Below are 13,301 nucleotides of genomic sequence, written 5' to 3'. Positions count from 1 at the left end.
CTAGATATATTTATAGATACGGCAAGGGTTCTAGCAATTATTAGGAAATATAATCCAAGTCGTGGCGCGAAAAGAGCAAAGGATGCGGATCCAGTAAAAGAAAATGCGCTGAAGGATATAATTGAATGGCTACAGGTAAACTGACCTAAGCAGTAGGGATAATCTGAATTTAAAGGAATATATGCCACGGACGATGCATATACACCTGGGACGGGACCTGCGGATGAATGCTTTCTGCTTTTTTTTTGTTCATGTTATCTTTCGTCTCACATAGCCACTCTTTCTGCCTCACAGATTTGAAATGGATTGGCTGCATTTGACATTACCCCTTGGCTGCATTTGACAGTCGTCTTTATGCTATTCGCACATCTCGTCTCAGATCTACACTGCTCATATTCGCGTGTTTTTCGATATTCTATGGAATTCTGTATCAACATCTAATTGACTTGCTACTATCGATGTAGTATAGTTTATAGTACATCCACAGAGAACAGACGTCCATCCTTAGCATTCAACTTGTGTAAAAATCACTAACGGTTTCGAAGGTAGTCGGGATATCCAAACCAGGTGCGCTACTGTCGTCATGTTTTTTTTGTGGCTGGAGTTCGACTAAATTGACAGCGGTTATTCCTCTACCCAGTCAAACTATTCCGGAACTGGTTCCGACTTCCAGTATGAATTCCAGCTCAAATGCATGAACCGATAGCCGGAATTGGTTGTTTTCTTTGAGCAAGATTCCATACTGAATCCATTCAGGATTTCGAACCTGTTCCGGAATGGATTTGACGGATAGTTGGGATAAGTTAGTTTGGTGGCGCTAGTGTTTATCGTATATTAATTCAAATGTTTACACACGTTTTTCAAATATTTTTGTTCGATCATGGATGTCTGTTCTCTGTGGTACATCAGTCTTATGTGGTTTTCGTTTGAGGCGAAACTGAGTCAGTTCCTAACCCCAACTGCTGTCAAAATGTATGAACTGACAGCAGTTGGGGTTAGAACCTGACTCAGTTTCAGGTTCAAGCGACATCGCCATTAATGATATACTGTCGCAAACGCAAAATTGTCCTATGTTCAATAGGATTCCCTATATATAATGGACAAATATGCGTAGAATATCAGCCCAGTACCCAGGTAACCAATAAGCATGCAGAATGCATCTTAACGGCTACCTGATAAGCATTTAAGTCATTTTAAATACTGTTTAAAAGTAACTTTTGGCAAAATATACGGTACATTACAGCTGTGACATAAAAATGCTATTTAACTGCTGTTGTGCATTCAGAATGCTGCTTACTGGCAAGAAGTTTTTAAGCAGTTTTTTGAATGCTGATTAACAACAATTATGCATAAATAGTGCTAATATACTGTAAGTAGCATCTGAAATGTAAATTATATGCTATTTTACTGCATACACTAATGCTTGTTGGTTACCTGGGTATAGTGTAGTATCCTAGATGAACCAGAATTAGCGTTGGCTTTTCGAAAGCAAATTGACTTAATTAATATCTTTTTCAGGAAGAGGACCCTCTTCCAGAAATGGCAACAGAGACTCCTATGTTATATTTCAGAGTTGATTGTGGAACTATTCGTTGGCGAGATCATCTGATCACTGTAGAAGGCAATCTTCTACACTGCTTTGGTTTACTTTGTCAGTGCTTTGTCGTATTCAACTGCAAATGCCATCCTGCGGATAAACAATTTTTCTTGTATATAATGACGACACTGTTTGGAGTTGGAACGGTTACAACGGCTGGAGAAAACTTTCGTAGAAGCAACCAGTAAATTTTAATAAGGTTGAACTTCAATATCGATTCATTATTCGAAAGAATTATATAGTAAAGGCGGTACACAAACGTTGATCCGGATTATCAAGGTGTAACCCGTCAAAATTTTCGGTTCCATTACTATTAACAATAAACTCCAAGTGAACTTTCGCTAGAATTGCTTTAATAACGAATTAAAGTAAGCGTAATTATTGTTTTCAGCTGTTTGTTAAAGATTTTACAAAAACACAAAAATAAAACAAAAAATTTCATTCTCAATAATTTTTATACGTCATGCAACAATTATATATATATATATATATATATATATATATATATATATATATATATATATATATATATATATATATATATATATATATATATATATATATATATATATATATATAAATATATATATATATATATATATATATATATATATATATATATATATATATATATATATATATATATATATATATATATATATATATATATATATATATATATATATATATATATATATATATATAGCAAGATTCCATACTGAATCCATTCAGGATTTCGAACCTGTTCCGGAATGGATTTGACGGATAGTTGGGATAAGTTAGTTTGGTGGCGCTAGTGTTTATCGTATATTAATTCAAATGTTTACACACGTTTTTCAAATATTTTTGTTCGATCATGGATGTCTGTTCTCTGTGGTACATCAGTCTTATGTGGTTTTCGTTTGAGGCGAAACTGAGTCAGTTCCTAACCCCAACTGCTGTCAAAATGTATGAACTGACAGCAGTTGGGGTTAGAACCTGACTCAGTTTCAGGTTCAAGCGACATCGCCATTAATGATATACTGTCGCAAACGCAAAATTGTCCTATGTTCAATAGGATTCCCTATATATAATGGACAAATATGCGTAGAATATCAGCCCAGTACCCAGGTAACCAATAAGCATGCAGAATGCATCTTAACGGCTACCTGATAAGCATTTAAGTCATTTTAAATACTGTTTAAAAGTAACTTTTGGCAAAATATACGGTACATTACAGCTGTGACATAAAAATGCTATTTAACTGCTGTTGTGCATTCAGAATGCTGCTTACTGGCAAGAAGTTTTTAAGCAGTTTTTTGAATGCTGATTAACAACAATTATGCATAAATAGTGCTAATATACTGTAAGTAGCATCTGAAATGTAAATTATATGCTATTTTACTGCATACACTAATGCTTGTTGGTTACCTGGGTATAGTGTAGTATCCTAGATGAACCAGAATTAGCGTTGGCTTTTCGAAAGCAAATTGACTTAATTAATATCTTTTTCAGGAAGAGGACCCTCTTCCAGAAATGGCAACAGAGACTCCTATGTTATATTTCAGAGTTGATTGTGGAACTATTCGTTGGCGAGATCATCTGATCACTGTAGAAGGCAATCTTCTACACTGCTTTGGTTTACTTTGTCAGTGCTTTGTCGTATTCAACTGCAAATGCCATTCTGCGGATAAACAATTTTTCTTGTATATAATGACGACACTGTTTGGAGTTGGAACGGTTACAACGACTGGAGAAAACTTTCGTAGAAGCTACCAGTAAATTTTAATAAGGTTGAACTTCAATATCGATTCATTATTCGAAAGAATTATATAGTAAAGGCGGTACACAAACGTTGATCCGGATTATCAAGGTGTAACCCGTCAAAATTTTCGGTTCCATTACTATTAACAATAAACTCCAAGTGAACTTTCGCTAGAATTGCTTTAATAACGAATTAAAGTAAGCGTAATTATTGTTTTCAGCTGTTTGTTAAAGATTTTACAAAAACACAAAAATAAAACAAAAAATTTCATTCTCAATAATTTTTATACGTCATGCAACAATTATATATATATATATATATATATATATATATATATATATATATATATATATATATATATATATATATATATATATATATATATATATATATATATATATATATATATATATATATATATATATATATATATATATATATATATATATATATATATATATATATATATATATATATATATATATATATATATATATATATATATATATATACGTCCGTCGGAATGGTCTTTTGGATATATAAAATGTAATAGTAATGCGAAAACAGTGCTGTACTGTCGCTATACGTATAGCGGACAACTTCCTTTCAGATTTGTAGGTAGTATTTTCTTGGTGTGGCTGTACAAAGTGTTCAAATAAGGTATTTTGTATTGAATGTTTTATTGCCATTCAATGTGACATAAGATATTGACCTTGTGTGACTTTATTAGGGATTAGCCCCAATAAGAAAAAGCTCAGTTGAAAAGAACCCAACTCTTGAATTGTACGCGCATTTTCTCTCTATTTTGTACCAACCATGAGCAAGCCTAAAAATGTCTTTTTTGGAATTATCAGATGAAACTCAATAATCGTAAAATCGGTCTTAAATCCCGTTTCTAAGCACAGTTTTTCTATCCATCAGCCTCTTCGATTATCATCATTCTGGTAAAGAGCAATTTTTCAGTTGTTTTAATGATTTATTGTATAATATATTTACAATTTTGTCTAGAGGATTTTAAAAATTTCTAAAAAATCTGAAAAGGACTAAAAATTCGATCTTGCGAGAATATTTTTAGATTTTTAAAATCCTTTGAAGAAAATTGAAAAAAATTACAGGAAAGGTCTATTTTTAGATTTTACCGAGTGCATACTGCATTTCACTTGTTACCGAGCTGAACTGTTGAATTTACAGATTTGAATAGTTTTTTTTGACGAATCATTCAGTTATTTCTAAACGTCAAAAAGAACTGATACACCAGTATTTTAATAACTGAACTTTTGTTTCGTTTTACCAATAAGCACCGCAAAAATTGACAGCTGAGCCAAACTTTTGTTTTACTGATCGTTCGTCATATAGATAAATTACTGAACAGATTGCGGGGCGTTCAGCTATGTAAAAGTCGGTAAAAAAATGCGGGGTTCGGTGAAAAAAAACTAAGTGTGTACCGGTCTAATCAGCGTCTTGTAGATGGTCAACTTCGTACGACGGCGAACTCTGTTCGACCGAAGTGTCTTGCGGAGGCCAAAGTAAGCACGATTTCCTGCCACGATGCGTCTACGAATCTCTCTGCTGGTATCATTGTCGGCGGTCACCAGTGAGCCCAAGTACACGAACTCTTCAACCACCTCGATTTCGTCGCCACCGATGCAAACTCGAAGCGGGCGGTTCTCATTTTCTTCTCGTGAACCTCTTCCTATCATGTACTTTGTCTTCGACGTGTTGATGGCAAGTCCGACGCGCTTGGCTTCTCTTTTCAGTCTGATGTAGGCTTCCTCCATCTTCTCAAAGTTTCGTGCAATAATATCAACGTCATCGGCGAAGCCAAGTAGCTGAACGGACTTTGTGAAAATGAATGCATTAGTTATCATCATTTCATAATTGTCTGTGATAACTTTTGCTCAAGGTCTCATATTTTCATTCAGATTTACTTTAGCCGTTATGTCGGACAATAAAGCTCGACATCGCTGGTAAAATTCCGTGATATCACTGTTACCTTGCGTCAAGTGAGTGATTTGCGATGTAAACGTTGAAAAATCGCGTTTATCGCCAAAGTAGTCCTTCAATGTATTTTTCATAGCACTCCATTCCAAAGGGGTATGGTTTGCTATTAAGGCTTCACTGGCCTTTTCAATTATTTTATCGCGGATTACTCCGAGCCAGAGAGGTAGGGCAATATTTACCTCTTGCTCTGGAACAAACGATTTATCAAAGAGGAGTTTCCTCTCAACGGATTCTATCCACACGGGTAGATCTTTTGGGTCGCCACTAAAAATTGTTACCATTTTGATCGCATCTGGGATTTTAGATGGGTCGAAAATATTTGCGCGCGGCTGGCTGGTAGAAGGTTGAGCCACCGGCGATGGGACTCTCTCAAGAGCCGCTATTCTGACTGTCTGTGCTTCTAGCAGAGCGGTCAGGTTATCGATTCTTTTCTGTAAATCGTCTGCCATGGTTCTCGTTAGCATGGGTTGGTTTTTGGCACTGTTTTCACTAGATAATTTTCTTAATATCACTCACTGGTTAGAATGATCAGGTGGTTATTTATTTGTTTAAGATTTTTACGTTAATAATTCACTTTTGTGATATTGAAGGTTTTCGCTTACCGGTGGTCGGAGCTAGAACCTCTTAATTAGTAATGATTATTGGGCGGTGGGAGGAATAATGCTTTATTTTTTTCAGGAAGCAATTATTCCAACCGATTATGTTATTGAATAAGCTTATAATTACTTACCCGATATTATTTCGGGGTCCTAGGAGCTAGATGCCCGATGATCCGTCAAGCTGGTTCCGTGACTCGGTCCAAGTCTTCGTTGGTCGTCCGCGCAAATCCTCAATATTCCGTTGGGGATGACTGTTGTCGGCAGGCACTAACTAGCAAACACTTTTTCCAAGATCCGCTACGACTGCGCCAGTAATGGTTTCTACTATGGTAGAAGCCTTTTTAAAAAATAAAATGATCTTACTTGTCCGGTTGCTCCGGCTGAACTGAAACTTTATTTCTAGCTTTGTTTTACAGAGGCCTGGCTAACCTAACAAAAGTCCCTACTCAGCAAATTCTCACTCCAGACGGTTCCCACGTTGGTTGAGGTGTCCAGTTCTTATCGCTGACCCATGCTATGCCACATGCGCCTGCTCTAAGCGGGATAGCGACTGTTCTAGTTGTTGTTATTGTTGGGCCAGGTGTAGGGTTCGTACCTGGGCCGCGGCTAGACTGTTCATAACTTATATATATATATATATATATATATATATATATATATATATATATATATATATATATATATATATATATATATATATATATATATATATATATATATATATATATATATATATATATATATATATATATATATATATATATATATATATATATATATACATATATATATATATATATATATATATATATATATATATATATATATATATATATATATATATATATATATATATATATATATATATATATATATATATAAACAATATTTGACAAAATATGAGGTAAATCAGGGCAAATGACATACACTGCATTTTCGGCGAACGATCTACGGTCCGATCGTAAATCGTTTCATTCTCGGAAATGGAATAGTTTATTAATCAATGTGATAATAAATCCCGAAGTTGTTGTTACGGCATTTAATTAGCAAGGCACTGGAAGGTGAAGTATATTTTTCAATATTATGAGCCATAGTACTCAAGGGAGAGCAAGGAGTAGAAGGAAGAATGTTTAGAAAAGCGTGGAATAGGGTCATTTGAGCAAGCTTAGAGTTTTCCGGCGACTTAACCTTTTGCATGCTACCGCAGGAGTTAGGATCCTTTGGCATTAGAATGCAAATCACCTGAGTCTGCGGCATGTCCGGACGAGCGTAAAGTAACTTGTTACTTCATGCTGTCGGAACCGACTTGAAGTTGGTTCAATTTTTTCAATTCACTTTTCATGGAGTCAACCAGAGAACAAAGCCAGTCAATACCGCAATATTGTCCGTGCTTTTCCAAAGGAGACACGACGATTATTTTTCGTCGCAGCAAGATTCGCAGCGCTATTCGGCGCACGATTCGTCGCAATGTATTTCTTATGGGATGACACTTTAATAAAAGGTGGTGCAATTTTGTGTAAAATCCTTATTGTAAACAAAACATACGAAAACGTGAAACTCATTGGCGTGCGCAAGGGGGGGCTAGGGGGGGCTAAAGCCCCCCCTAATGCACTGGAATTAAAAAAAAGTATTTAGTATTATTATAGTGTTGAAAAGACATCAAACTTACTGCATATCTCATTTTGTTTAAGCAAGCCATGTTATCTTACTTGGCGCAAGTTCGTTGAAATCAAGAATCTCTATCGATAACAAGATAAGGTTGCTGAGAGGAAGCGGTAACTGCAGCAAAGATTCTGTTACCGGCTTGAAAGTACAAGAGTGTTGGTGATCAATTTCACTTTTTGCTTTGACTAAAAATTATAAACTTTTTATTGCAAATGATTAATGCAGTCGATAAAGGCATATATGGTGATTCCATGAGGTATTATATGGAAAGCGAGAACAAAAGAAACTTTCAACTTTCTTCTAAAACTGAACAGTAATATAATCTTAGAAGAACTAAATAGATGCTATTTATTTGGATAACAACTTATTGTACTTCTATCTTCTTTTCATTTTAACGACATTAAATTAGCTAGAAATTACTAAATAGGAAAAGTTTTAAAAAATTAGTTACGAAAGGATTTGGAATATACAGATAGGAAAGCTGTCGGTTCTCATGGTAAAGACACTGTTGTGCAAAGAAGTGCAAACTTATCTTAATAGTGAATACCAAAAAAATATATGTTTAAATATCATATTTCATGGAAAGCATGAGATATATAATTCCCCCTTTAGGACAAAAGGTTTTGGGGAACGATCAACAAGAGATTGCCTGATCACAACGTAGCAGCAAGTTCATAAGGTGATCAGTTCAGCAGTCACGTGACTATCGGATAACAGACGTGGAAACTGGTTCGATGTGGACTGTGGAGTGCCAACGACCAACAAATGCCAAAAATCAGTCTAGGAGCTTATTGCTCGCACTGTTTATATGTTAGAACAGTGTAGTGCAAGGATGCAAAATGCCTACCTTTTCTGCGGCTGCAATTTTTCTGCCTACATTCTCATTTCTCTTTCGACGCTGCTGTTGTTCGCTAGTTCAGGACGCCCAGCGCTGTACGGCAGTCTGTAAGCAAAGCAGTAACATGACAAAAAATACTGCCCCCAGTACAGCCACCAGACGCGAGTGGTGCAACTTATCTTTCCTTATTGTACACTTTTTAATATTTTTAATCTATTCAATATTTTTAATCACAAACGACGACAATGAATGTGGTTCGTTTACGCCATGACCGGCATCAACGCTTTCATGTGCGGGTTTTCCCTTTGACTATGCAGAGAAAAGTGTATAAAGCGAGAGATCAAACTTTACTACGCCACACTCTCACCGAGCAGTCGGAGCGCAGCAGCAAAACAAAAATGAATTCTACTGCTGTACGGGAAAATGTACTCGGTTTGGCTACTGTTCTGTCAAGAGCTGTAGTGATGCGTCGCTGTAGCGGGCTGTACGGTTTGCGCAAATGTAAATATACCGAAAAAATGTAGTTTACCGATACCGTTGGCATCCCTGGTGTAGTGTGCTGAAAGCCGCTGAAAAGGACGATCACGACAGGGGCGCATAAGCCTTGATAATTATGGACTAGCATGTTAGAGACAGTTTAAAATGATATTCAGTTTTGGGCATGTAGAGCGTAGGAGACTCGTTAGAGTGATCAGTAGACAACCTATAAGGCGTCGTTGACTTTTGGGGAAAGCGTTGCTGTTACTGGAGGTATGCAATCGAGGAAAATATGTGTGTGGAGCGTGACTGGAAAGTGGCTCTCTGGAAATGTCTAATGCATTCAACCATGGTTCGAATCAAATACCCAGTCGCTATAAATAAATAGCACAAGTTTACGAAAAATAAATTGATTTCTTTCCTAACTAAGTTTTCTAAATGCCACTAAATGGACCACTAAAAAAGCCTCTAAAAGTGTTATTAAATGTTTTCCTACAGAAAGAAAATTTTCTATTTTCTACTTGATTCTCGGAGTAGCTCGGAAGTTGTTCAGAAGTTTTTGTTTGTCATCATTTTTCTTCTTGATATCATAAAATAAAGTTAACAAAGTTTTAAAGTAAAATAAAAATTATTTTTTAAACTTAAAAACCTATAGTGAAAAAAAAATCAGTGGGCCATAATCCATTTCCAAATCCTGACGAGATAGAAAGAGAAACAATATATTTTGTAAATATTCTGATCTAATTACTCAAATTCAATTTTTGTTTTTTGACATTAAAAATGTCTTACTCCACTATCTGGGGCTAGGTGTCATTCTAAAATCTAAACTATCTCCCATGTAACGAAACTATGTAAGGTTTGCACGCTTATAACTCCGATATTACTAGATGGATTTTAATCATTCATACACCAACCGATTCAGAAACACCTAACCTAAATATTGGTAATAATTTAATATCTCCCCAATAAAAAACGACTTTAAAAAATTGGTAAAATTAAAAAGTTCACGAAAAACGGGAAAATTACCATTCGTGATGCAGATTTCTCAGACACAGCCGTCATTAGAGGGTAGGTTAGTCGCTCAATCACACACGAAAAGTCATAAATAGAAGCAACGCATGTCCGTTTAAATCAGTTGTTGCTCTTATCCCATACGAGCAACATCTCGTACACACTCGCACTCGCACCTAAGTGACTAAACCATATACGGTTAGTTTATAAATAGAGGTGACGCGTACCCGTTTGAATCAGTTTTTGTTCTTATGTCGAACGGGTAAGATCATGGCTGCAGCGTCTAGGCACTACACTAAGCGGTAGACGCTATGCATTTTCGGCAGCGGTGGCCGTGTGCGGATTTTTCGGGTACCAGCACGGTGTCACAGAATGATTTGCAAAGTGGGTGGGTGGGGTGGTTTGGATTTAATTCAATACGGTGTGTGCTGCTTAAGAGTGTTGCGTTTGAAAAAATATATTTATTTTTATGCATGCGTGTGCATTGTAACTTGTTAATCCATGTTTACGGCGCTTTGTAGCTGCGTAGGGTAAAGAGCCTATTGGTTTTCATGTTTCATATTTCGGTTATATGTTTTTTATGAGTAAGGCATCTGACAACGTGCTTCTGTAGTTATTGCACTGTTAAGCAGAGTAGTATTTTATATAGGAGAATACACTCAGGTTTTTTACGCGGATTTTGAAATTTACGCGGTTTTCATTAACGCGTTTTTTTTTAATTAACGCGGTTTTCATTTACAGGGCCTGTATCCCCTGCGTGAAAAATCTGAGTGTAATTGCATCGGAAACAATCACATTTCCAGCAGAACTTTTTGTTTTCTAATTTCAAACACTTTTGTTTCCTACTGCACGCAACGGAAAATTTTAAAACAGAACTTACCGTCTTAGCAGCAGTTTAAGCGGGTGTTCTTTTTCGATTCAAATTCAAGCCATGTCTTAAGCGTTATTGGACTTAAAATTGTTTTCCCAGTTTATCCAGTCAGAATATCAGTCCTACCCTATGTATTTAAAACACAGTTCTAATTGCGTTTTAAAGTATACAACAAATAGAACGGTTGGGTATACTAATTTAAATTTTTAAATAAATCTGTTTTAAATTATGAAACAAACCGCTGTACTGAAGATATAATTATGTCAGTCCTATTACCACATAAAACACCTATATCACATAAAACGCTGCAGAATTGGTTTAATAATACAAGGATTACACTACAGAGTTATAACACGTTTTAATAATTAGTAGCAAGAAAAATGTCACCAAGATAGCATAAAAACCCGCTTTAACTGGTAGTGCGAACGTTGCATAACAATGTAATTTATCAAATAATTTTATTTTTTCCACCACTAATCGATCAAGAAATACTTAAACTTAAGATTGTTTACTTAAGTTCATTAGTCCATTATTGAAAATTTAAATGGAAAATGAAATTTCATATTTCATGGAAAATCTGTATATTTCCGTTGGCGGGCGTGGGCTTCCTCATCACAGCTCTCAATATGGAACTTTTCTGTTGAATATATTTTCTGGACAGACCAGCCTATTTTTACTAAATGGATCAGCCAAATAATGCCAATCACCTAGTGAGATACTTGATTAATTAATAGATTACCGTTAAAAGACCTTCCATAAATTATGTTTTGATGGGGAGGGTATATAGGAAATTGTAACATATGAAAACAGGCGAGTGAACAAGAACGTGAGTCGATATGTGTGATAGATAAAATTCATTTGCACGCTCTTGAAAAAAGCTGCATTTTTAATGTCACCGTGGTCGTGTCCTGCACACAACCCTTTAATTTTTTTTATATTTTTGTTTTTTTTTATATCTCATAATGAATTTTTTATGGATTTTTCCACCTTTCGAGCTCAGTTCATAGTACTTTTTTATTGATTTTATTTATATTTTGCTTTGTGTTCAGTTGTAAAACTTTTCATTGAAACATTCTTGAGTTTTGGATGTCCAGGAAAAATTTAATTGGTATTTAAACAAGGTAGCTTTATAGCAGGCGGCCTATTAAAATTGAAATAGCTCGTATGTTGAGATCCACTCTGATTTTTTAACAAAATTTTCCTAACATAATTCAAAAAATTTAGAACAAAATCCAAATTAGAAACATTTGAAACTCTACGAATGTAGAAACGTTATGAGTCTTCTTTTCCGGTATAGGGCTCTTTGTGACCGGTTCTGTAAATTTTTTACTGCAATTTTCTTGCAATGAAATGAAAAATTTTTGAAAAAAGTTTTCATAAATTGTCACGCGATGGAACAATACAGAATTAATTCTGCACACAAGAAATGAAAACCCGAGTATGATGATCACACGAGTTTTGCTTTCGGAATTTCTGTACTCATTCTGGTTAGACTTTTTGAGAAGCGGTTTTTGCTGTCATGAAGATACGACCCTTGAGCACATATATAATTTTTTACATTCATGAAAAAAATCAGGGAAAAAGTTATTAGCAAACAAATGCGAAAAGAAAAATCGGCCAACCAACCCCATGGCTGGGGTAGGTTGGTCGAGTTTGGCAAAATAAGTTAAACACGTCAAATGTATCAGTGGAGAACTTTTAATTCAAAAAACATCGTATTTTCTTGTATAGGTAAGGAAAATAAAATCCACTCTTCACTTTTTAGTCTTTTTAAACTTTTTGGACTTAGTTTTGGCAGCTTTGGTGAACTTTTTACCAGCTCTCGCTGACTTTTTCCTCCGCCAGCGTAGGGTTACGTTTGATTTCATTTTTCTGCTCCTCCAATACAGCTTTTATTGGGGAATCGGTCAAAATTTGAGTCGATCGGCGTTTACAACCTTGCCACTTCTTCGAATCAGATCGTGCACTCGCCTTGGGAAGAGGTCTGACGTCTTCAGAGAGGCTTACATCTGCAGCAGATTCTATGCTAATGGACGATTTTTTTCGGGGTTGGGTCGATCTGAGGCAAATCCTGTCAGAAACTCCTCAGGAGGAAAAATAATTTCAGGATTGAAGGTGTCCTCGCCAAAGGACTCTGAAACCAGCTTGGCATCTAATTCATAAAATATCGGAATCAACTTTTTTACAAAAAATTTCCGACTATTAATGATTCTAATCTCTTATTTCTATTTGGTAATAATTTTAAATTATTTTTACTACTTATTTCTCGTGTATATATATCCTTATAATCATCAATATTAGCGTAATATCAAATTTTGCTTTGAAATAGGTTGGCATTTCACAAATATCAAAGTGCACATTACTCTTCACTAAATCTACAACTCGGCCAACCAGCCCCGCACAGAACTCGGCCAACCTACCCCAATGTATATTTTCGAGAACAATCACGATTTACAAAACAAATATAAGGTTACACAGGTAACCGTTATACCATTTTG

The 13,301-nt window shown here is 35.4% G+C and overlaps 1 protein-coding gene across 2 annotated transcripts in view; it reads left to right on the top strand.

Annotated features, from left to right (window-relative positions):
- LOC131680435 (uncharacterized) overlaps window positions 1-13,301 on the top strand; it is a 145,626-nt gene that overhangs the window by 45,476 nt on the left and 86,849 nt on the right. The window contains exons 9-10 of one of the 2 annotated variants that reach the window (XM_058961227.1): window positions 17-135; window positions 1,519-1,978. In XM_058961227.1, the coding sequence (XP_058817210.1) occupies window positions 17-135; window positions 1,519-1,785 (386 nt within the window). In that variant the 3' untranslated portion in view covers window positions 1,786-1,978. Of the gene's footprint in view, window positions 1-16; window positions 136-1,518; window positions 1,979-13,301 lie in introns of those variants that run through there. The other variant, XM_058961175.1, reaches the window with a different exon arrangement.

This window comes from Topomyia yanbarensis, chromosome 1 (assembly GCF_030247195.1).
Source record: "Topomyia yanbarensis strain Yona2022 chromosome 1, ASM3024719v1, whole genome shotgun sequence".
Taxonomy (NCBI): Eukaryota; Metazoa; Arthropoda; class Insecta; order Diptera; family Culicidae; genus Topomyia; species Topomyia yanbarensis.
The sequence above is the reverse complement of the archived record's forward strand: the minus strand, read 5'-3'. Positions and strand labels throughout refer to the sequence as shown.